Here is a 21,660-nt window from a genome sequence, read left to right as displayed (position 1 = left end):
CACCCCACCGCGGGGAGGGAGCGGCTGCGCGGCGCAGGACTGCTGGCCGGGGTTACACCACAGCAGAGCCGAAGGGACCGACAGGCCCCACCGCTACCGACCGCCAAGCCGCCGCCGCCATTTTCCCCCCCGCCCGGGGGGCGGGGCAAGACGCTCTCCCGCCCACAGGGGGCGGGACTAGCCGGTTCGTCCCGCCCACCATCCCTCAGCGAGCAGGCGGGCCCGCCACCGCTCCGTGACGTCACAGGCCGCATTCCACCCCCGCCCACCACAGCCGTTGTACCGCCCCGCGCCCCCGCGCCGTGGTGGTGGCGGCTGGGCGGGGGGTTCAGCAGCATCCGGCTCCGCCCCCCTTCCCCCCCCTTCCCCCTCGGCCGTTGGTACGTCCCGGGATCGCCCGGCAGCCGGCGCAGGAGTCGGTGCAGCCCAGGGCCTCCCCCCGCGCCCGCTGCAGTGGTAGAGGCCGCGATCGGTCCTGCTCGTCAGCGCTGCCGTTGCCTCAGTCGGAGCTCGCCGCCGCCGCCGCCTCTGGGCCCCCCGTGCTCCCTCTGATAGTGTATGAGTGATCTATAACCCTGAGCCCGCCATGTCCACTCCGGCCCGTAGGCGCCTCATGCGGGACTTCAAGAGGTACCGAGGCCGCCGGCTGAGGGGAAAGGGGGGGACGGGCGGGAGGAGGACGGAGGGCCCGGCTCGACCGGGGGAGGAGGGGGGCAGCACAACATGGCGGCGGGGTAGGGCGCGCTCCGCTGATTGCGTAGGGCCGGTGCTTGCTGCCTGCCGGCGGGTTACGCTATTTGCGCAGAGGCGTGTAGCTACCTGCCTGGGTTACGCGAAGTGCGCAGGAGCGGCCGCTGGCCGCGCCGGGGCGGGGGGGGGGGGCGGCGGGGCCAGCGCCTTAGCCCTCTCTGTGCCCCGCAGGCTGCAGGAGGATCCCCCGGCCGGGGTGAGTGGGGCCCCCTCAGAGAACAACATCATGGTGTGGAACGCCGTCATCTTCGGGTGAGTCGGAGGGTCGGGGGCGGCCGGCGGCGGGGGCCGCCGCCGCTCTGCCGCCCGGGGCGGGGGTGGGGGGGTGCGCGGTGAGAGGTCGGCTGCTGGCGGGGTAACGCTGTGCTCTGCTTCTTCCCTCCTCTAGGCCCGAGGGGACCCCTTTCGAGGACGGTAAGTGCGGCTACGTGCGGGCCCGGTGTTTGGCTTTCTTGGGGTACGCCGCTGCAGTTTGACACGGGCTCGGTGTGTCGCTGCCGCGAACGTTGCAACAAGTGTGGGCCGGGGGGTGAAGGAGGGTCTGGGGGCACATTCACCTGACTGCGCACCCGTATGCTCCATCCAGGACTTACGTACATTTTTTTGGTATTTTTTTATTAATCCTACTCTAAGAAAGTGGTGTAGATTTAGATTGCTATGTTGATTTACAGAAACTTGCAAATTAGCTTGTAGGGGCTTGCTTGTAATCGCTAAATCTGACTAGTCTAAGCCTAATTTAACATAGAATTTTAAGGATTTCTAGGCTTTTCTGTTGAACTTCGGATCATGTTTTTAGGGACACTCATATTTGGAGAACTGTCAAAAACCTGATATAGAACTATTGTCATTTGTTTTGAGTTCTTGTCATTTGTTCTGAGTTCTGTTTTTTCTGATGCTGGAAGTGTTTTGCGAGTAAGTCCCAACGTGAGTCAGCTGAAGTAGGAGATGGGCTGAATGTTTGAGGAAGTTCAGAACAGGTTTTTTTGTTTGTTTTTTTCTTGGCATCTACTTCACTCTGCTACAATTGGTATCATTCAGGGTTAAAGATTAGAAGGTTTTTTTAACTTTAAAAGCCGACTAAATAGGTCCTTGTTACATACCTGTGTCCTTGTAGTTTCTATCTGGCCTTATTGTCTTTTTGTAGCTTTACTGATGCTGTATGAATACTTCAGCATCTTTGTGAAAACTCGTTAGACACGAAATACTGTCTAACTGAAATCACTGATCTTTTTTTTTTTTTTTTTTTAAAGATACTTTCAGTGCAGGCTATAATTAATCCTAGATCTCCATGACTCATGCCAAAAGTATAGGAAAAATTCTTTAACTCTTATGTTGTTCTTGGCTAACTCCTTTGTGTCTGTTTATCCTTGGAGGTAGCACCTGTGGGCATGCTTGTAAATCACAGGTTATTTTTTTTCTGTGAAGATTTTGAAGACTTTAAATATTTCAGGCCTAAGAAGACTCCAGTTACCTTTTCCAATGTATTTGATTAGTTAAGAAACTTGTTATAGTAGCTGCTTCAGAAGTCTAATGTTTAGAACTTGTGTATTCCATAACATGTCATTATAGAACAAGTAGACTAAATGTATTCTAGTATTTCATCTTGTAAACCTTAAAGAAGAGCTTCCTTAAACTTCTGCGACGGTTGCTAGAGCTGCTTAGGTTCTTGGTGCACTGCCACTAATGGAGTGATTCACTGTTTGGGGCAGAAAGCTGTTTCCTTGCAGTGTGGTAAAATGCAGGTTGTTTCCATGTTCAGGCTCTTGCAGCTCAGTGTGGGGTTAACAGATGCTATAAGGGCTTTTTCCCCATATATTTCCATTTAGTTGCAGAAGGTTGGAGACTGCTTTGAGAGCCCTGACATATTGATTTCGTCTGTGCTTTCCACTGTGGCAGCATTGTGTCTTTATCTCAAATACTTAGGACATGTTGCACTCACAGCAGTTTGAAGTTCAAACAGATGCTTGAGTCTGCTACTGCTGTCCTACTGCTTTGGTTGATCTAATAATATAATCTTGGTGTGTGATGGATTGCTCTTTTCATAGCAAAGTGTGTGTTTTCACAGTACACGCTCAGGAAAACAGATATGTCTTGTGTTGCGGGATATGCTTATCTCCTTTTCTCTGGGACCTATCTTACATTGTGCTAGATAACAAAATACTAAGTGGTGCCTAGAGATATGGGTGTATTGGTGCCTCAGCTGTGCTTTTCCATTAAGTGAGTAGAGTAGCACGGTTCAGATAATGGTAGCGCAGTTCAGATGCAGTTTAGCTTAATGTAGGTAAAATTAAGGGAATTTTTATTTCACAGTATTGAGCTGTTAAGTTTGGGCTTGGTTTGTAACTGTGCAGGCCCTTGTGAGTCAAAGGTACGCTGGAGCTCTGTAATTCCTCTCATGAAGCCTTTGCAGGGCAGTGTTCTTCAGAAGTCACTTTGTATTTTCATTTTTAGACTCTGTCACTTCCTGGTGATACTGTAAGACTGCAGATACCTTAGTTCTTGTGAAAGTAGCCTGTGAATTTTTGTTGTTGTTGTTGAACTAGAGGAGTAATAATTTCAACATTGTGAGAATTAGTGTTCTTTATCCTCATTCTGGTGAGGCCTTTCTTCAGTCTCAGTTTCTGAGGTCTCTTGGCTTTGTCTAAACTGAAAACCTTAAGTTCAAACACATTTGTTTACTTGCTGTGCAGCATAATGCAGCTAACAACCCTCCCTCCCCTCCGCCCCCAGACTTTAGAGGGTGTTTTCACAACTTGGCGCGCAGGCTGACTAGGCCTAGGAGCAACTACTAATTTAGATCAGCAGCCTAACTCCCATCTTCTGGTTTAAGAGGATTCCATTGCAGGTGTCTGCAGTAGGACCCCGGGGATATTTATCCTGCCCTTCGCTGTATTTCTAAGAATCTATATGTGTGTGGCATCTAAAATGGTAGTGCTGTCACAGTGATGGAAACGCAGGCTCTCCCAGTCCTTCAGACCTGTTTCTCTGAAACCGGATGATGATATTGTGGTTAGTGCAGGATTCCTGGCTTGGAGAGAGTTTAAGTAACACAGCTGTTATAGTATCCTGCCTTGCTGTCATCATGCAGGAGGCTTGAACAGAGGAAGCAAGGCATTTGCATGGTTTGTTTCTAGCTTATGGAATATGGATCCTGTATCCTCGTGCGGGAGAGGAAGAGATGGTTCCTGCTAAAGCAGGAGAAGAGATGGTTCCTGGACAGTGGAATAGAGAGAGCTGCTTTTGCTCCTTGCAGTGAGAAGTGCCTGGCAGGGACATGGGTGCTGCTCTGGCAGAGGTTGCTCAGGCCAGCGCACAGGTCGTGGAGCAGCCTCATTGTTAGCCATGTGAGTGTCTCACATCCAGAGGTAGGAGAAACAGGTCAACAAGGTAAGTACAAGAGAGAAAAGAGAATGTTCTCCTAAGATCAGTGATGATCCTAATATCAATAATGACAGTGAATATGATAAATTATGTTTTAATATTGGTTGTCTACAGCAAGGAATACCAGTTGAAAGTTTTAAAATTAGTGACAGAAGAAGCTGGACACTGAAGGCCTTGTCCCCAGCAGTGTGTGTTGTGATAACTGTTTCACTTGTGGGCTTTCAGTGTGAGTGACCCTTGGACTTTGGTTCACCAAATCTCTGGATTTGTCCTTTAATAGATCTTGACAATGAGGTGTTGCGTACTGTGGAGCTCTTTCCAAGAGCCATTGCTACTCTGGGTCTTGACTTGGAAATTTGAGTAGGTAGATACTCCAGCTGGAAGTTGTCTAACCTCTTGCTCAGATTTGTGTTAAAAGTAATGTTGCCCTGTCCCTGGTGGGACAGACAGCTACCCTTTCAGTAGTTTTAAATGGATTCTAAGACCAAATTGACCTTGTTACTGCTTTTTGGCCATCTTATCTGTCCCCTCGGCTTCCACTTCAGTCAGTGTTCTAGAATAGCATTCATTTTCTCAAGCATGCTTGTTGAAGTCTACTATTTGATGGTTTGTGCTCAGTTTTCAGCCTACTGCTTGCTTAGTCACGCTTCCACAGAAGAATGTGCCTGCTTTCCTACCTCATAAGGAGGCTACTGAGAACCAGAACTGGGGCAGGGAGAGCTTGGAATCTCTTAAGATTTCGAATCAAATCTCTGAGTATTTGATTCTAAGGGCCAGTATTGTTTGGTATTGTCACCGTGTAGGAGGGACAGGTAGTCCTGAGCTGATGTTTGCAGCTGGTAGAAGTTGTTACTAGCTTCCAGTGCTGGCTTTCAAACTGATCTCAGATCTGGCTCTGTGCCTCTGGATTAGCTGGAGTAAAGCTTGAAAGCCCCACTGCAGACTTCTGCTGATTTGAACAATCTTAACTATACTACTCTTGTTCCTTTCATTTTACAGTAAGATGGCATACTGTTGGCTCTCTGCTCTTATGTTGTTAGGCTGCTAATAAAAAACAAACATGCAAAAAATTATTTTTAGGATGTTGAGACTTCCCACTGCTGTACGGAAAGCTCTGAAGCATCTGTATTCTGTCTTCATATGCAAACTGGAACGTCAAAGCAATGACCTTCATTTCTTGCCACTCAGTGTTATAGTTTATCTCCTTATAAAGGAAGGAGTCCCTGGGAAATACTGTAGGTCCTTGTTGATCTGAAAAAAAAAAAAAAAGGAAAAGGGGTTGAAAAATCTGTTCTCTGGGTGCCAGTTGCTGGTACGGGTTTGCCAGCCAAACGAAGCAATACCTTACGTATATTAGCACTGGAAAACTCCCTCGCAGTAGGAAGCAAGGATGAGCTTTATATGAGCCCCAGAGTTTCGGCGCTGAGTGTTAGGGGGAACAAAAACCTGACACTGATATGTAAGAATGGCGTTTCAAAAAAGGTAATATGGCTGCCCCGGCAGCTTGTTATGGCTATTACTGTAAGGTGCATTCGTTTTACAGGAGAGCTATATATTTATATGAAGGTGCTTCAGATATTTCTCTCTTGGCATACCCAGGAACTTCACAAGTGGCCTCCTGGATTGGTTGGTCTGAGGTGATAGCATGGTAAAGAGAAGCTTGCATGTTTTGGAGTCTGTAGAGTTCCTTAGTTACTGATCTGAACCGCTCACAGTGCTTAGTCCCTTGGACCCATATTTATGCAGCTTAGTTGACAGACTTCTTATTCTCAGATTGTCATAGCTTGAGGGGAAGGGCTAAAATAACTTCTGTTGGTGCAGGCTGTTAAACCGATGGGACTGGGACTGAACTCGAGAGTTTTCTGTTTCTGCTTAATCAGTCTTTCTCAAAGGAAGACTAGTTACTGTGAAGTAAATTGTCCGATTTTTATTTTGAAGTGTCTGATTTGGATGCTGCTTTCAAGACTACTTTTCTACAATAAGATCTGATTACCTTACAGTTGTTACTAAAAATGTATTTTCTTGAAATTTCAACAGGAAATAAGTAAGAAGGTCCTTGTCATGATAGCACATTCCAGTCTCTAGGACTTACTAAATCATGGCCTGTTACACAGATGGTTATACACCCACTTGTGTTGTTTTTACAGTGCACTGGGATTAGGCTTTGCGGAAGGGCAGATGTATTTCCTTATACAAACCTTTTGACTGGGGTGGTGGTTTTGGCAATAAAAGTAAGTCACAGGAGATACTGTTGTACCAGTACTGTGTAGGACTTCAGAGTTAATGATTAACTCCAAGGAGAGTAGAAGAATCATTGTAGGACTGAGCAATCTGTATTACATATCCAACACGCACTTATGAGCACAATGTATCAGTGCTTGTGGAGGGATGCTACTTATTCATCCCTTATGTAAATTCATTCTGAATAAAGGTTACTTATTTCTCTTTCAACTCCAGGAACTTTCAAACTTACAATAGAATTCACAGAAGAATATCCGAATAAGCCACCTACTGTTAGATTTGTGTCTAAAATGTTTCATCCAAATGGTAAGTACTTACACAATGCTGCTTTGATTTTTTTTTTTTTTTTTCAGTTATAGCACTGTAGGAAAAGGTGTATTTATTATAAGTTTCCACTGTCTATTAAGCTAGCAAAATTCCAGAGTGGTTCTTGTAGTTCTGGTAAGGATGAATACATGAGCAGTGCTCAGGCTTGAAATGAAAGGGGCAATAAAAGAAGCCTCTTACCTTTCATTTGTTACAGCAGATTATTGATGAGATATTCTTCTCTCTCAACTGCCTGTTGTTAAACCTTACAGAAGAATATTTTGTACTTAAATAGCAGTGCCTTGGACTTTTGGCTATGTGTATTGCATACATAGCATAATTCATATATAGCATAATGACACTGCTGAATGCAGTTGTCTTTTATTACTTTTCTTCCCCAAAATGCCTATAAGGATGATATGCCTTGAAATGTAGCACTAGTTTCCAACTATAGCTAGTGATAGTAAGATTGTTTAGTTAATCCCTTTCAGATGTATTCCTTGCCTCCAAACAAATCCTAGCTTTGTGAGGAAATTCCAGAAGCTTTCCAATGCAGCAAGTAGGCATGCGTGGGTTAAGTGCACTGAGGGAAGGTTCTTCTAAAGCTGCCATGAGAAAGGTGACTAGACACTGACTGTTGTAGATACTTTCTGGGGAAACCTTATGTGTAAACAGCTTTTTACTTTGTTCTTTATTTGGTTCACTTGTGGGTAGCTTTTTTTTTTTTTTTTTTTTCCTTAAAATCTATTGCTGGTTTTCCATAGTGGAAGTTGTAATGTCACAAAGAAGCTTGATGTGGAAGAATAAGCATGGGTTGGGTTTAAATAGCTGAGGCAGCTGTTGGTGCCAAACTTCACCTCTGCCTACCTACAGGCTTGCTTGCTGGATTTAAGTCTGCCGGATGCTACTGACTGTTGTAGTGTTTGTCAGTACGTAGGTTTTCAGGATCAGGCAATACTAGGAAAAAAACTGAGTAGTTGTACAACTTCTGGTCTAAGCCATTCTTCTTGAACCTTTTCTAGTCTATGCAGACGGTAGTATATGTCTGGATATTCTTCAGAATCGTTGGAGTCCTACTTATGATGTCTCCTCCATCTTAACATCCATACAGGTAAAAAGAACTTTGCATGAAAAGGCAAAATGAAATTAGCATGCTTTGACAAAAACAGCTCAGGAAACACCTCCCCCCCCCCCCCCCCGATAGCCAGTATAGCACCTATACCTTGATATTTGCTAAAGTATGAATACTTCCCTGATGTAAATTGATTATACAGTGACAGCAGGTGGTCACTAAAGAGACCCATCCAGCCATTGCGCTCTGTGGGTATTGCTGCTTGGTTGCCAGTTAAACACCTGCACTGCTCAGAGTAAGATGATAGCGAAAGCTTCCAGTAACTTGCAACTGGAATAATGCAATGATGTACCTTACCTGTATCTAGATGAACTTCTGCACGCTTATTAGTATGGATAGTTTAAGGAATTATGTTGGAAAACTATGCATACTTTCAAGTGCCTAAGAATGTTTTTCTCTCTGCACAGTCTCTATTGGATGAGCCAAATCCTAACAGTCCAGCAAACAGCCAGGCAGCTCAGCTATACCAAGAGAATAAGCGGGAATATGAAAAACGGGTTTCTGCAATAGTAGAACAGAGCTGGCGTGACTGTTGACCCAGGATGATGCAAATGAACACTCTGTTGATGAGGAAAATAAACAAAGTGTCTGAGTCATCTTTTTCCTCCTAGCATTTACTTTGAAAGCAGAATAGCTGTTGTGCTGTTGCCACCCTCCCTTGCTGAAGCTTCTTCTCCTTGGACATCAGAAAGCACCCACTTTGAAGTCAAATGTTCTGTACTTGGGTTACTTGCAAAAGAGTTACTGATGCTGAATTCATTTTCTGTGGTCCCTCTCCAGTCTTAGGGCAGTATTGTGCATTTCTGTAGTGTACACTAAGCTTTTAATTGTAATTGTGTTATACACAGTGATGCTTATGTGTAGCTTGATAAAAGGGATGTTTATATACATACACATTTTTTAACTGATATTAACTAAAGTGCTGATCTGTCCAGGCTGGTCATTTACCTCTACTATTGGTTTAGACCCCACTGCATTTGTAAGTACTAAGTGAAGAAATAACCTCTTGTTTCCCTTTTGTATTGGTTTATCAACTCCTCATTCATGGATAAAAACCCAACTCTTAAATTGATTCCATTTCAAATATTTAGTAAGACTGTGGAATGCTAGTTACTTCTGCACTTCACATGCAAGATTTATGTACAGATATACATAAATCACTACAGTTGTGGTACTTTGATCTTTGCTTAGGGTGAGAAACAACCCCCTTTTTTTTTATTTTATTTTAAAGGACATGCCTACAGAGACTGCTTCAATAAGTTTCTATAGTCCTGTCACTGAGGCATTACTGGACAAAACCAGGTAGAGCTGTGGTACTCTGAGCGAAAGACCTTCCACATCAGAAAGAGGTAAAACCTGAAGTGTTCCAGCGGTGGAATTATTCTCATTTGGTGTCTTTCTCCCACCCCCTTATCTTTAGCTGAGAAAGATAAGTTCTTTGGGATCCAACTTCACCTTGTGGAAAGTGTGAATAAAGTATGGGGTAGGCACTTGAGTCTCTGCAGTTTCTGCTCTTCGTAGATTACTGTGTGGTTTGTGTGAGCTACTGCTGCATGCTTGAGTTAGTTTCCCTTCAGTTTTATGAAAGTATTTTTTCAACTTTGAAAAAACATTTGTAAGTCCAGACTCACTTTTTTTGTAAGGCTAAGTTTCTACATTTGGATACAGTACCTTAAGCAGCAGTGTGGGATGAAACCTACAATTGTGTTGTCCACTGTTCCAGTGTCTTTTGTGTGCACATTGGTCTGTTGAGAAGTTTAACTTTGCACAAGTAACCCATGTAAGAAACTGTACATTTTTCAAAAGTTGTAAATAAAGTGTAACCTTAGTGCTTATTGTATAAATAGGCAAGAGGTGTATAACTGTGGTTCTTTTAACTGGGATGGTAGGAATCTGTTGTGGGATCAAGCTCCAGGTAGACTCTCGTGGCAGGACTGAGAAGCGCTTCCTGACCCCCGTGGCTGGGCCAAGGCTGTGCCCGCTGTAGTGCAAAAACAGTACACAGCCCTGCAGGCAGGAGGAGGTGTGAGGGGCAAAGGAGGAAACACAGACTGAGAAATGGAGAAGCAGATGCTTTCAGGAAGCTCAGTACTGTGTCATGCCTACGAGTGAACTGTTGACAAAAAAGGAGCCTATGCTAATGAGTTAGTTACAGCAACTTAATGGCCTCAGTAATGAATCGATACAGGAATTGTATTTATTTTCCTCCTGTCTTCTGAGGGAGAGAACAGGATTTAAAGTGACTGACACATAACAAAAGCCGGTACTGCTGCTTAGTTCTACAATTAAGATAGAAGCTGCCAGGCTCTTTCAAAAAACTACATCAGGATTTATACCTGCTGTGGCAACAACTCAATACCCTGAACAGGTCTTTTGTCTTACGTGGAACAGCCTTTTTTACCAGTGAAGTCCTACCTAAGTTACAATTGCTTGTTTTCTCAAAGGACAGTGTCTTAACTGGGCCATCTTCATGGCTACCTGTGGCAGTCCCTTTGGTGTGCATGTAGCAGGCAGGACAGGGTGAGTCTGCTGCCAGTAATCCTGTTTGTTTCTTAAGCATTCCCTCTGCAAAAGCGTCTCAAGTCAGAGCCAGTCAAGCAATGAGCACCGTAGTTGCACCCACTGTTAGAAGTGCAAAAAACCCCCAACAAATCACCCAACCCCACCACCTGCACTGACAGGGAGGACCGAAGCCAGCCAGGAGTACTTTAACCGCTGCCCCTGCACCAGCTGTAGCGATTTCTGCAAGCTGTTGCAAGCAGGACCCTTTCTGAATGGTCCCAGTCATTCTAATGTCACAGAAGCCCTTGCATCAGTCCCTCTATTTTTCTAGTTGTCTTGCTAGTCACTAAAAAAAATTAAAATTTAAAATTTAAAAAAGCTAAGGCAGCAAGAAACAAGAGCAGCACAGAGCTGGGGGAGAATCTCAGCTTTACACCGCTCTTCACTTGGGTCTTCATCCATAACTTCATTTTAAACCAGGTACTGCCTCTCCAGCGAGCTTACGGCTGCATAAACACCCTGGCGATGGTGAGGCTGGCAATGCCTTAGCTCAAACAAGTACCACCCAGTCACCCACGCCTACAGCCACTGACTAGGCAGGACCGCAACAGGCAGGTCCTTCACAGCAGCACTGCACTTGGCAAAGATGGGGGCCAAAAGTCATGGCTGCTACCCAGGACAGGGAAAGCACCGCCCTGCAGAGATTCACACGGGACAGCTACCCCTGCTGAGGTACCCTCACATTTAGCCTGTGCTGTCCCCCCCCCGACCCTGAAAGAGGCATTTTTCATCCCAAACACTGCAGTGGTGCTCTCAGCACCACAGTGCGTTGAAGACCTGCTGCATGGCCAAGTTAGGGAGGGGGAGCTGCACGCTGGAGTGCAGGAATATCTGCCTAGAAAATACCAGGCTGTTTCCACTCCTACGTCACCATCTGCTACAGCCCAGCATTCTGGAGAGCAGAATTCAGGAGAGAGAGGGAATAATGCACACAAAAAAAAAAAACCCAAACAATAAAACCAACGAAAACACTTGCAGAATTAACTGCCAGATTATTTTTCCTACATAGACAGCAGCAGCGTGTCTGTACTCCAGAAGTCCAAGCCAGTAGAAGCTGTGCTGCAGCCATCCAGGCAGGGAGGAGGGCATGCTTGCGCTCTTCTTCCTGAGCGAGTCTTACCTGCCTGGGCAGCCTCTTCCTTTTCACGCTGTGGGGATGAAAATGCCGTTAACTGCATCTCACCGGGATATTCTGCTTCATCAGTCGAGGTCAGTCACCCCCTCCTCAGCCCTGAAAGTATTTAAAAGGAAAACAACAGGAGGTGGGGAAAAAAGGTAGAGGAGGATGTAAAAAGATGGAGAGGCAAATACAAGCAGCAGAAAAACAAAAGCAGTTGCTGAGACACAACAGGAGAATAGACAAAAAATAATTAGGACTGGCTTTGCACTAAGGAATCATCAGCGGGCCCTGCTGGTGACTAACTCAGCATCTCTCGGCACGTCTCACTCTTGCCTCTTCCAAGGTGAATTCCCAGCCTCCAGGTTTTCCAAGTGTGAAGCCAGTGCTCCTCCAAGGCTCACAAAACACTGCCAGCAGATCGGCACAGGCGAGGTGAGGCTGCTTCCTGGGCAAGGAGCAAGTGCTCCGGCCTCCCGGAGAGGCCACACTCACACCACGTGGCAGAGCAACACCAGAACATTTACTTGTGAATTGCCCTTGACATACACAAGCACAGGTACAGAGACGGAGCAGAGAAATAATTAGGCACATATTTGATTTTGCTCGGGATTAAAGAGCTTATATTTGAAGTAAAAAAATAAGTTATATAACAGTCCCCACAAGCTCCAGGAGCATCTTTGCTGCGTGGGCCCGGCCTTTACCTCCAGTTTTTATATTTCACACTTCACTGTGGTATTTGCACATGTCAAGGCAAAAAATGTACTGGAATTATCTTAGTCCGATACACTGAGGATTAAGGTGCATTCAGGAATTCTCAGTATGGGAGACTCAAGGTAGAAACCTATGAATAAAAGCGTACTGTGAAACTGGTTAAGGACATCTATGTACATACATGGCAGAGACAAGAGTGCTATATATATTTCTCAAGAATAAACACAGTTTTCACACCTTTTTTTTTTTTTTATACAAAGTGTGACAAATCCTGTTTTTTTCGAGAAATAAATCTTTATTTTTATTGTCATTAATACCAACTTTACATACAGGTTTACTCCCCCAGACTGCATTTTCTTTGCTTTTTATTATTTTACTTTTTTTTAAAAAAAAAAAAGGCATTTTTTTTCCTTCCTTGGTCAAGAAGAATAAGGGAACTATAATTTTAAATTATGTCAAATTCATTCTCATTGGACATGTGTTTTTTTCCTATTATAAAACTATTAAAATGTGAAGGAACAAGTAATATCAAAGACACATACAGTAACAGCACTACTGCTTTTGGGTGTGCTAATATACTTGGACAGAACTTGGTCAAGTTCTAAATGTCTAACAACATTTTAGAAATTATATTAACGAAGTAAAAGACTTTAGCGTTAATATAACCCACAAAAAGAAAAATGCAGCATCTCTTTCTTCAATCCAGTATCTAGGAAGCTCAGTCTCCGGTAAAATGGGATACCTAACCTCAGTTTGCTTGAGGCATAATAAGCTCGTAATGCCCAACCTGGCCTTCTTGCTTCAGCTGGTCTAACAGATCTTCCTTGCGCCGCTTCCGGCTTACCACCAAGTATCTGTTGTGGCCCTGCCCGTGAGATTTACTTTTAAGACCATATTTTTGGGCGATCTGATGTATCTGCTTCCGCTCGTCCATGGTCAGTTCTCTAGAGAAAGTCAAGTCAATGTGACTGTCTGAGCGTGCATAGTTCCGAATTATCTCTTCAATATCTCTTTTAGCGATTTTGTTCACCCTTTCTACATCGAGCCCAAGTCCTTCCCTTTTAAATTGCTCCTTCACTGAAATCGGCTCTCTAATTCCTTCACCATCTTTCCCTAGGCCACCGCCTGTCCAGCCCATCTTTCTCAAAATTTGATTCCCAATGTTGTCTTCTTTGATCTTCTGTTTGAAAGCCTCTTCCGCTGATCGACCCCGAATCTCATTTCTGGAGATGACGTCTTCGACGGTGCCTTTCTTCAGGTTATTAACAACAGTTGGCTGAGTCTTTTTGAGGATTTTCACAGCTTCCTCTGCTGCCTCATGCTTGACAGATTTCTTCACTCCAACTGCTTCTGCGATGAATTCGTCTTCAAGCAGCACCTTGCATTTCCATCGCATGCCAGTCATCCTTTCAAAGACATATTCCACCGTCATCTTGTTGAACTGGGCGGTGTCATTCAGTGTACACACTGGATTACTGGAGTTCTCATAAACCACGAGGTCCTTCAGGTCCTTCTTCCTTCCGGAGCCTCGCGATGAGCAGCCCACTTTCTGAACCTGTGTCACCTTGATGGCTGCTATATTTGACTGCATCTTCTGCAGAATTTTCAGTGCCTCCTCAGCTGCTGCATGCTTGCTGGTCTTTTTTGTGCCAAATCCCTCGGCTAGGCAGTGGTCTTGTAGATACACCTGACAACGCCATGAGCGGTTGGGCATTAATTCATATTTGTATTCAACAGACATTTTGTTATACGAGGCAGAATTGTTAAGTATTCCTATTGCGTCGCTGGCATTCTCTGTCAGAACAAAACTAGTCCAGTGTTTGTTGGTGTTAGTGGAACCTTTCACGGATTCAGTACCAGCCTGCATCGGGACACAGTCCCTGTTGGCAACTACAAACTCCTCATGAGGTTTGAGAGCAGGAGGGAAATCTGGGCGACTCACGCCTGCCTCGCACACCACCAAATCTTCATGATAGGTGTGCTTGAACTTCCGCTGAACAACTCTAACTTCCACAGACTTCTTCAGCAGCTTGACTGCCAGCTCAGCCGCACGATCTCTGGATCCGTTTTTGCTGCCGGCGTAACCGGTGGCCAGGTAGACATTCTGACATCGCACTTCACAAGCGAAGCCATCTGTTAGTAGCTTCTTGCTCTTGGGGAGGTCAGCAGGGGCGATTTCTTTCAAAGGAACATAAATATATTCAGGATTTGTCTTGCATGCCTGAATTGAACGTGTCAAAAGATACGTAAAGTTAATTTTATCAGTCCCAGTGTTTGCTTCTGGGTTAGTAAGATTTTTCCAGACAGCTGCTGACAGTTTCTCGACAAAACTCTGCTTCAGCATTATAGCTGATGGAGGGAAAGTCTCTGATGAAGACTGGATAGTTGAAGGAGAAACGGAAACCTGCAACATGCTGCTTGTGGTGGAGTCCATACTATTCACAGCCTTCTTGGCTGCTGCTGCCGCCTGGCTGGCAAAGCCAAACCCAGCTGAGTTGGAGAGCTGGGGATCCGCCTCCTGGGCACTCACAAAAGAATTCGTACAGTTTTCAGCTGGCTGCACTATGCTGTTTGCGTGTGCCTCCTGGTTCACCTCCTGCATTTGGTTATCCAGAGAATCTTCCTTCTTATCATCCTTCTCGGCACTGGTGACAAAGTGTATGGGTTCAAAACGTGGTCGCACCCGGAACCTGGGGACCATCTTTTTGGGCGGCTCAGGAATCTCTTCCGGCTCTGGACCTAGGGGTGGAAAAAAAAGACAAGATTACCAATACGTGCTATGACAGGGGGACAATGTTTTCACAGAGTGATTTCCAGGCTCTGAACACAGGATTCCTACATTTTAGCGACAAACCAAGAGGCTTCCTTCCAAAGACATTCACAATCAAGTAAGACCATTGATTCTTGCACAGGTCACTACAGTGATATCTCCAGCTCCACAACTACCATACAAAAATCTCTACATGCTTAGTTACAATGAATTTTAGGTCTGAGTCACTTGCTCTGCCCAACATTGCCCACTGAACCCATCCAGTCGCTTCTGAAGTTAATCCATTCAAAGCTACTAAAACAAGTAACACAAGAGCGGGACTACAGCCTCAGCTCTGACTCTGCCGCAAGGCTGTGGGATGATCCCAGATAAACTACTTTATCTTCAGGTCTTCTCATTTGGTGGAAGAATACAGTGATACTGACCCCTCCCTTCCAAAACACACAGGGCTGTTAATGACAGTGTTAATAGAAGCATATTTTCTGTAAATATAACTACCCTTGGCTAAAGGATACCAAACATGGAGAAATCTGCCCGAGCCCCAGGCGACTGCTGCAGTGGCTGGGGGGGCCCATCACACATTACTGGGAGACCTCTTGTTTTTTAACCAGAAGAAATGCAAATGAGGCAGAATATCCTGATATGCGCAGCTACTGCAGAAAATGAGAATCAAATAACTGATAAGCAAATATGTTACATCTAAAAGATGGTTACACAAGACTCCTCCTGTGAAAGATTTAGCCCCCGCACGCTGAAGCGGTACATGTGTGTAATTTCATCAGGGGAGCAAAAGGCCACCTCAGTGCCTTGGAATGCGCTGCCTAATCCTACGCCAATGTGTGCAACCGTAATAGAGGTCAGGCAACACATCTGTCTAGACATCACACTACCATAGCGTATTTATCATAGCCTAGTTCACTGCAGATGAAAAAAACCACTTCGCATACAGCATAAACAGGCCTTCCTATTTAAATTAGGTGACAAAGCTCTTACACGTGTTAAATACTTAATTTCTCAGTTTTGATGAATTATGGCAAGGTCTGCATTTCTTGCTCAGTTTGGTATTTTGATGATTGCACTGCAGCAGCATCTAAAGGCTCTCACCAGCACAACAGCTCTTTATGCTGTCTGTGTAACACGCAATAGAGAACTCTTCCCCTCAGAGCTGCTGCCAGAGAGACAGGCAAAACATGGGACAAAAAGCAGTATTTTTGGCAGTTTTGCAGCCAGCTCATGGAAGCACAGAAATATTGCTGAGTGTCAAAGGAAGGGAAGAAACTTTGGCAGAGCTAGGGATTATATCCAAGCCTGGAGGAGTCCTGTGCTGTCTGACCACTTGTGCTTTCAACAGCCAAGCTACTGACTGAGGCTGCCTCACAAAGCAAGCGCCTGCCTGCTCACATCCACAACCTGCACCTGCACGCATGAACAATTTCCCTGCAGCTCCCTCTGGAGAGAGGGCACAAAGCTCTGAAGGTGCTGGAGAGGAGCCAGCGGATGGAGCTGTTGAACTGCCAGCCCTCTCTGCCTGCTGCATTTCCTCCACTGGAAAAGCTACAGCTGGAACATCAATCCCCGAGACCACGGGACTGGGCTGACATACGCAGGACTCTTCCAGGCCCAACAGGGAGGGGGACAAAAAAAATAAAAAAATTAAACACACCACCACCCCGGAGTGCTCCAGGCAGGTCCTAACTTCAACATCAATAAGCTGAACTGCACATCTCCATGCACATGTACAATCCCTTCTCAGGTTGGAACGTCACCCCTCAGCACAGCGAAGGGCAGACAGGTATTTCATTACATAGTGTTAGGAAATTCAATCTATCACTTAGGGAAAATCAATTACCTGGTAATTTCAATGAAAAATTGTATTTTCTTAAGCAAAAAGAGAACTCTGCATGAATGATGCACCCCACAACATGGCAGAGGAGGGGAAACGGCTGCAGTCTAGCAGAGTACATGGTGGTCACTTCTCTTCAGTTTGCCATAACACTCTCGGAGGTGGCCCTGTGGCATGCTGCTCTCCCCATGCTCCCAGTAATGCCCACCAAACAGCGACAGGGGAGGGTGTCTCCTTTGACACACAGGCAGATATACTCACTGTCAGATGGAGAGCGACATCTTTTTATCTTCCTGCTAGGGACCAACTCGTACGTCCTCATTTCTCCAATATCGATGCCTTCAGCCATCTTGAGAACTTTCTCCATGACCTGCAAGCCGTATCTGTGTGGATTCAACAGCAAACCACTTTAGAACTAGTCCCATGGAGGCAACACTCACACATGCACACACAGGCTTTTATTATGCAAAACAAGAACTCAAGCTGCCTGAGACATAGTACCTGGTGCAAGGGAGTCCATGTCTCCCCCTGATTTTGCTGGAGTATGAACACAGGACCTGACCACCGGCTTCATGCCGTAGCTAGTTCAGTGCCGGCAGACAGCCTGCACACCAGCTAACAAGCCACCTGGCTCTAAGGGTAGACTCATTTGTGAGTAAAAAACCGTGCAGCCACCAAACTGATGCGTTTAAATACATTATCTGTCAAAATGTAACATTTGCAGAGCAACTAGGAGCACTAAGGACCACAGGGGTGTGGAGAAGGAGTCTCGATGGGCATCGCAGCTTCAGTGAACGAAGCACAGAAGCGATGGACTGGCACTGAAGCCCTGTCTGGGTCAGCAGCCACAGACGGCACGTCACCAATACTGAAATCGCAGATGTCAGATGACAAAGGCACTGCTCAGCTTTTATCGACCACTTTTTAAAAAGCCGTACTAATATCTCGCTTGGTGTCTGTAACTGAAACATTTTAAATCCCTGAGACACCAGAGAGGTGAGGTGGCTGTAACCAGCTCTGAGCAAACCCTGGCCCTGCTGCAGCACGCCCGCAGTTCCACACAGGCAGGATGTGCATTGTACAACCCCATCCCTCTTGGCCTTATATCCCCGACCATCTAAATTTTCCATTCCTCCAGGGATCTGTCCCATGTTTTCAAGCTATCTGCATGCTGAAGCTGAACAAAAAACCAACACGAACCTTTCTAGCTAAGGAGAACCTACAAACATGGCCTGAGACTACTCTCTGATGGTTTCACACTGTGGTTCAGAAGGGAGAAAAAGCAACCTTGCACCTGTTCTATGGTGTGCTCACCTTCAAAAGGCAAAAAGCATCAAGTCACTGCCCATGGATGGGAGTCCGTGACTGCCCCAACAGGCAGTGCTGCAATAACTTGTACCAGTTTTTAAATACTACTGTTCCAAAGGCTTTGGAAGTCTACTCACTCTCCACTCAAGAAATGCCCTTCCTGTTCCTGATTTAGAGGGCCAGGCAGAAGTTAGATCCATTTAAAAGGGCAAGAACTCCGACCACACACTGCTGCGGTCCCCATTTCACCTGCAGGTACCCAGTGCAGCTCAGCCTGCAGCAGAGAGGCAGCGGAACTGTGCATGGGAAGAAAATGCCATGAGAGACGGAGGGGAGGCAGACAGTGGTGATACCCTCATCCTCCCGCAGCCAGAAGGGAGAGGGGTGGGAATCTCTATTTCTCTCTCTGGTTCACAGGGAGAAGAGTACATGATCTGTGATGGGAACATGAAGGATGATGCCCTTTTCCATCAGGGCGCAAGAACAGTATTAGATTTGACATGACTGTGTCACTCCCCTTCACAAAGGATGGAGATGTTTGGGGCTCAGATTTCTGCCCTGGGGAAGATCAGGCAGTCCCAAGTTTGTCTACCCCGGCCTTAGAAATCTCAAGTTGTGGAGACTGCACATGGGGCCAGAGGAATCCCATGCCTCCAATGCCTAACTAAAATCTCCCTGGTGTGACTGAAATACATTACCTCTTATCCTGACACTTGTAGCTCTGGAGCACAATGCCTTTCCCAAGCCCCCCCATTCTGCAGCCACCTTTAACACACCTGAGAACACATGCACCTTCTCTCATCCACCCCTAAACTAAATGAGTCCTGTTACTTAACTCCTTCCTCACAGACCATGTTTTCTAAGCCTTCTGGCCATTCTCCAGATCATTCCCCAGCAGAACACTCCCTCAGATTTCATCAGCAAAGACTCTGATTTGTATTCGCTCTGACAAACTGGTTATCTTCAGCTAGCAAGTGATCAAAGTTAAAAAAAAAAACAAAAACAAAAAATCAAACCACCCCAAAACAACTAATAAACTTAACAACACAACAAAAATCCCCCAAACTTTAAAGTTGCTCACTTGATACAGCAACAAGAGCTCTTCCCAAGCAGCAAAAGGCAGTTCCAGAGAAAGCTGTGGGTCCCCTCCCTTCCCCAGACAACTCTAAGTAAAGCTGCCAATTGCTCTTTCAGAGCGCAGTGTGTTCACCGTGCCCGTGCAGCAAGTTCACGTTCACGCACCACACAAGCTTTGGGGAAACATCCTCACCAACAATGCCTCTGCGACGCATCATGCCTAAATCTATTGCTCACGTCTCCCCTGAGAGTTGCAGGTTCATCAGGAGAGATACATGCACTTACAGGCTTAAATTGCATCACTTTTTAGGATTTGAGATATTGCCGTATAGCTCTTCATTTCTGTTATCAGCACCCTATAACCATATTATTGCATTGATTCCCAAAAGCGCTATCACAAAGGCTCTCCACTCAGCACATAAACACATTAAGATGAGTTAATGGACCAAAGAGACTACATCTTAAGAAGACACGCTCAATTGTAACATACTGCTCAAGCTTTAGAATTTGAAGGTGTTTTAAAGCTACCTTCAATTCTAATGCTTGCAGAGCAGAACAGTTTAGTATGTGGACCAGAAAGAAAGAAAACATGTAGATTTACATTTAAAGATGTTGACTTGGCTCTGTACAAATGACAAAAAATACTCCCACAGAAGGCTGTGGGATAGTAACAGAATAAAAGCCAAACTATATGCCCTTCAGTGTTTACAAGCTCTTCTGTCACTGCACAGTTTGCTGAAGTTAGTCGTTAAGCAGTTGCTTCTGTCTTTAAAGCCTTATGTCCAGTTAAAAATAATCACAACATCAGAAGTGTCAGTCGGGACGTGGATGATGTTTCTACAGATCTCCACAACCCTGCTAGTTACGGTACGGTGGCTTCTGCACGTTAAGAGGAAACCCGATGAAGGGAAACCTCTTCTGCTCGCCGGGCCGACTCCTCTCTGGAAAACTGAACTTTAAGGGGATGGTGTAAGCTTACTTATGCTTAGGGGGATACTTTCTTCACACTTCAATTACAAAGCACAATACCACATGCTTAACGAGTCCTCGGGGGTGGGACATCAAGAACTACTTTCAAAACACACACAGACTTTTTCAGCAGCTTGCTCCTCTCCGCGCACAAACCCATGAACATTCGATCAACGAAAACCGCCCAGGAACGGCGGGGGCAGCCCGGCCCCGCTCCGGGGGCGGCTTCCAACTTCTGCCTCGACTCCTGCCAGCGGGACGGCCAGGGCCGCGCCGCCTCCACGGGAGGGGGGAACGCTCCCGAGCCCGACCGACGCGCCGGGGCACCCAGGTCTGACAGCGAGCGCCAGGCCCCGGCAGGCAGAGGGGCCGTGGCGGCCCGGGCCCGCCTCAGGGCCTCCCTGCACCCCCGGGCCCGCCTCAGGGTCCCCTCTCACAGCCGGGACCCTCTCAGGGTCTCCCCCCCGCCACCGGGCTGTCCCGCCGGGCCTCACCTGCAGCCCATGAAGACGTGGTTGGTCCAGAGGACGGAGAGCGAGAGGAGCTGGTCGATGGCGGCGCCGGGGTAGCCGTGGAGGTGGCGGAGGATGAAGCGACGGCGCAGCCCCCACTGCCGCTCGGTCTCGTTGTATTGCCGCCACTGCTCCAGCACCGACTCGGGCACCGCCTCTGGCTCCGGCGGCGGCATGGCGGGCAGCGGCCCGGCGGGCGATCCTGCCTCGCCGAGGGGCCGTCCCCGCCGGTGGCCGCCAGGCCCCACGTGCGGACCAGGCCGCGGCTCGCTGCGGGCCGCCGGGGAGCGCCGGCCCGGCCCGGCCTGGGCCCCGCCGGCCCCGGGCCTCGGCCGCGGCCCCGCAGGTGCCGGTGCCGGTGCCGGTGCGGCGGGAGCTCGCGCCTCCCCTCCCCCCCCACGCCGATCTCTCCCCTCGCTCGCGCGGAGCCGCCCGGCCGGCGCCGCGTCACGTGGCCGCGCGTCACCCGCGCGCGAGAGGCCGCGAGAAACCGGCGCCACCGCCGGCCGGCCGCTACGGCGCCCCCCGGCGGCGGCGGCGGCGGGCGCAGCGCAGCGGGGCGGGGCCGAGCCGCAGCCGAGGCCTCCGGTAAGGGGGGGGGGGGGAAGGCGGGCCCGCGGGCAGCGCGCCGGCGCGGACGGTCGGGGTGGTGCCCCAGCAGCTCCTCCCCGCCGGGCAGCGGGCTGGAGGGGTCCGAGGCCTTCCCCGGACGCTTGGTGAGGACGGGCTCGGGGCAGAGCCGCCGCTACCGGAGGAGGAGGGGGGATGGGGCCGCGGGGATGTATCCACCCGAGGGGGGAGGGAAAGCGCCGCCAGAACCGCACCCCGGGCCCGAAGGCGCCGGGCTTTCCCCATTCAGTGACCACCCGAAGCTCTGCGGCTCCCCGGGCCCGGGCCTCGGCCCGAGAGCTCCGAGCTCCTCCAGCGCCAGCAGTAAACAGGACAGCACGCACGCAGGCCTTCATGGTTTTTATTTAA

The 21,660-nt window shown here is 47.5% G+C and overlaps 2 protein-coding genes across 3 annotated transcripts; one reads left to right on the top strand and one right to left on the bottom strand.

Annotated features, from left to right (window-relative positions):
- Nucleotides 1-275: 275 nt before the first annotated feature.
- On the top strand, nt 276-9,661 carry UBE2A (ubiquitin conjugating enzyme E2 A). 2 transcript variants are annotated; one of them, XM_082488052.1, is made up of 6 exons: nt 276-630; nt 922-1,002; nt 1,139-1,164; nt 6,589-6,678; nt 7,701-7,789; nt 9,042-9,661. In XM_082488052.1, exons 1-6 carry the CDS (start codon nt 587-589, stop codon nt 9,114-9,116), a joined length of 405 nt encoding a protein of 134 aa, XP_082344178.1. In that variant the 5' UTR covers nt 276-586; the 3' UTR covers nt 9,117-9,661. The 2 variants fall into 2 exon arrangements, with proteins under 2 accessions (XP_082344178.1, XP_082344177.1); XM_082488051.1 differs by having other exon boundaries at nt 8,218-9,661.
- A 2,732-nt stretch (nt 9,662-12,393) lies between these two features.
- On the bottom strand, nt 12,394-20,917 carry NKRF (NFKB repressing factor). The gene is made up of 3 exons (XM_082488345.1): nt 20,665-20,917; nt 17,078-17,199; nt 12,394-14,942 (listed from the first exon to the last, which is right to left on the bottom strand). Exons 1-3 carry the CDS (start codon nt 20,856-20,858, stop codon nt 12,952-12,954), a joined length of 2,307 nt encoding a protein of 768 aa, XP_082344471.1. The 5' UTR covers nt 20,859-20,917; the 3' UTR covers nt 12,394-12,951.
- Between the last annotated feature and the right edge of the window lie 743 nt (nt 20,918-21,660).

Source organism: Vanellus vanellus (genome assembly GCF_965231255.1).
Source record: "Vanellus vanellus genome assembly, chromosome: 10".
Lineage (NCBI taxonomy): Eukaryota > Metazoa > Chordata > Aves > Charadriiformes > Charadriidae > Vanellus > Vanellus vanellus.
The sequence above is the reverse complement of the archived record's forward strand: the minus strand, read 5'-3'. Positions and strand labels throughout refer to the sequence as shown.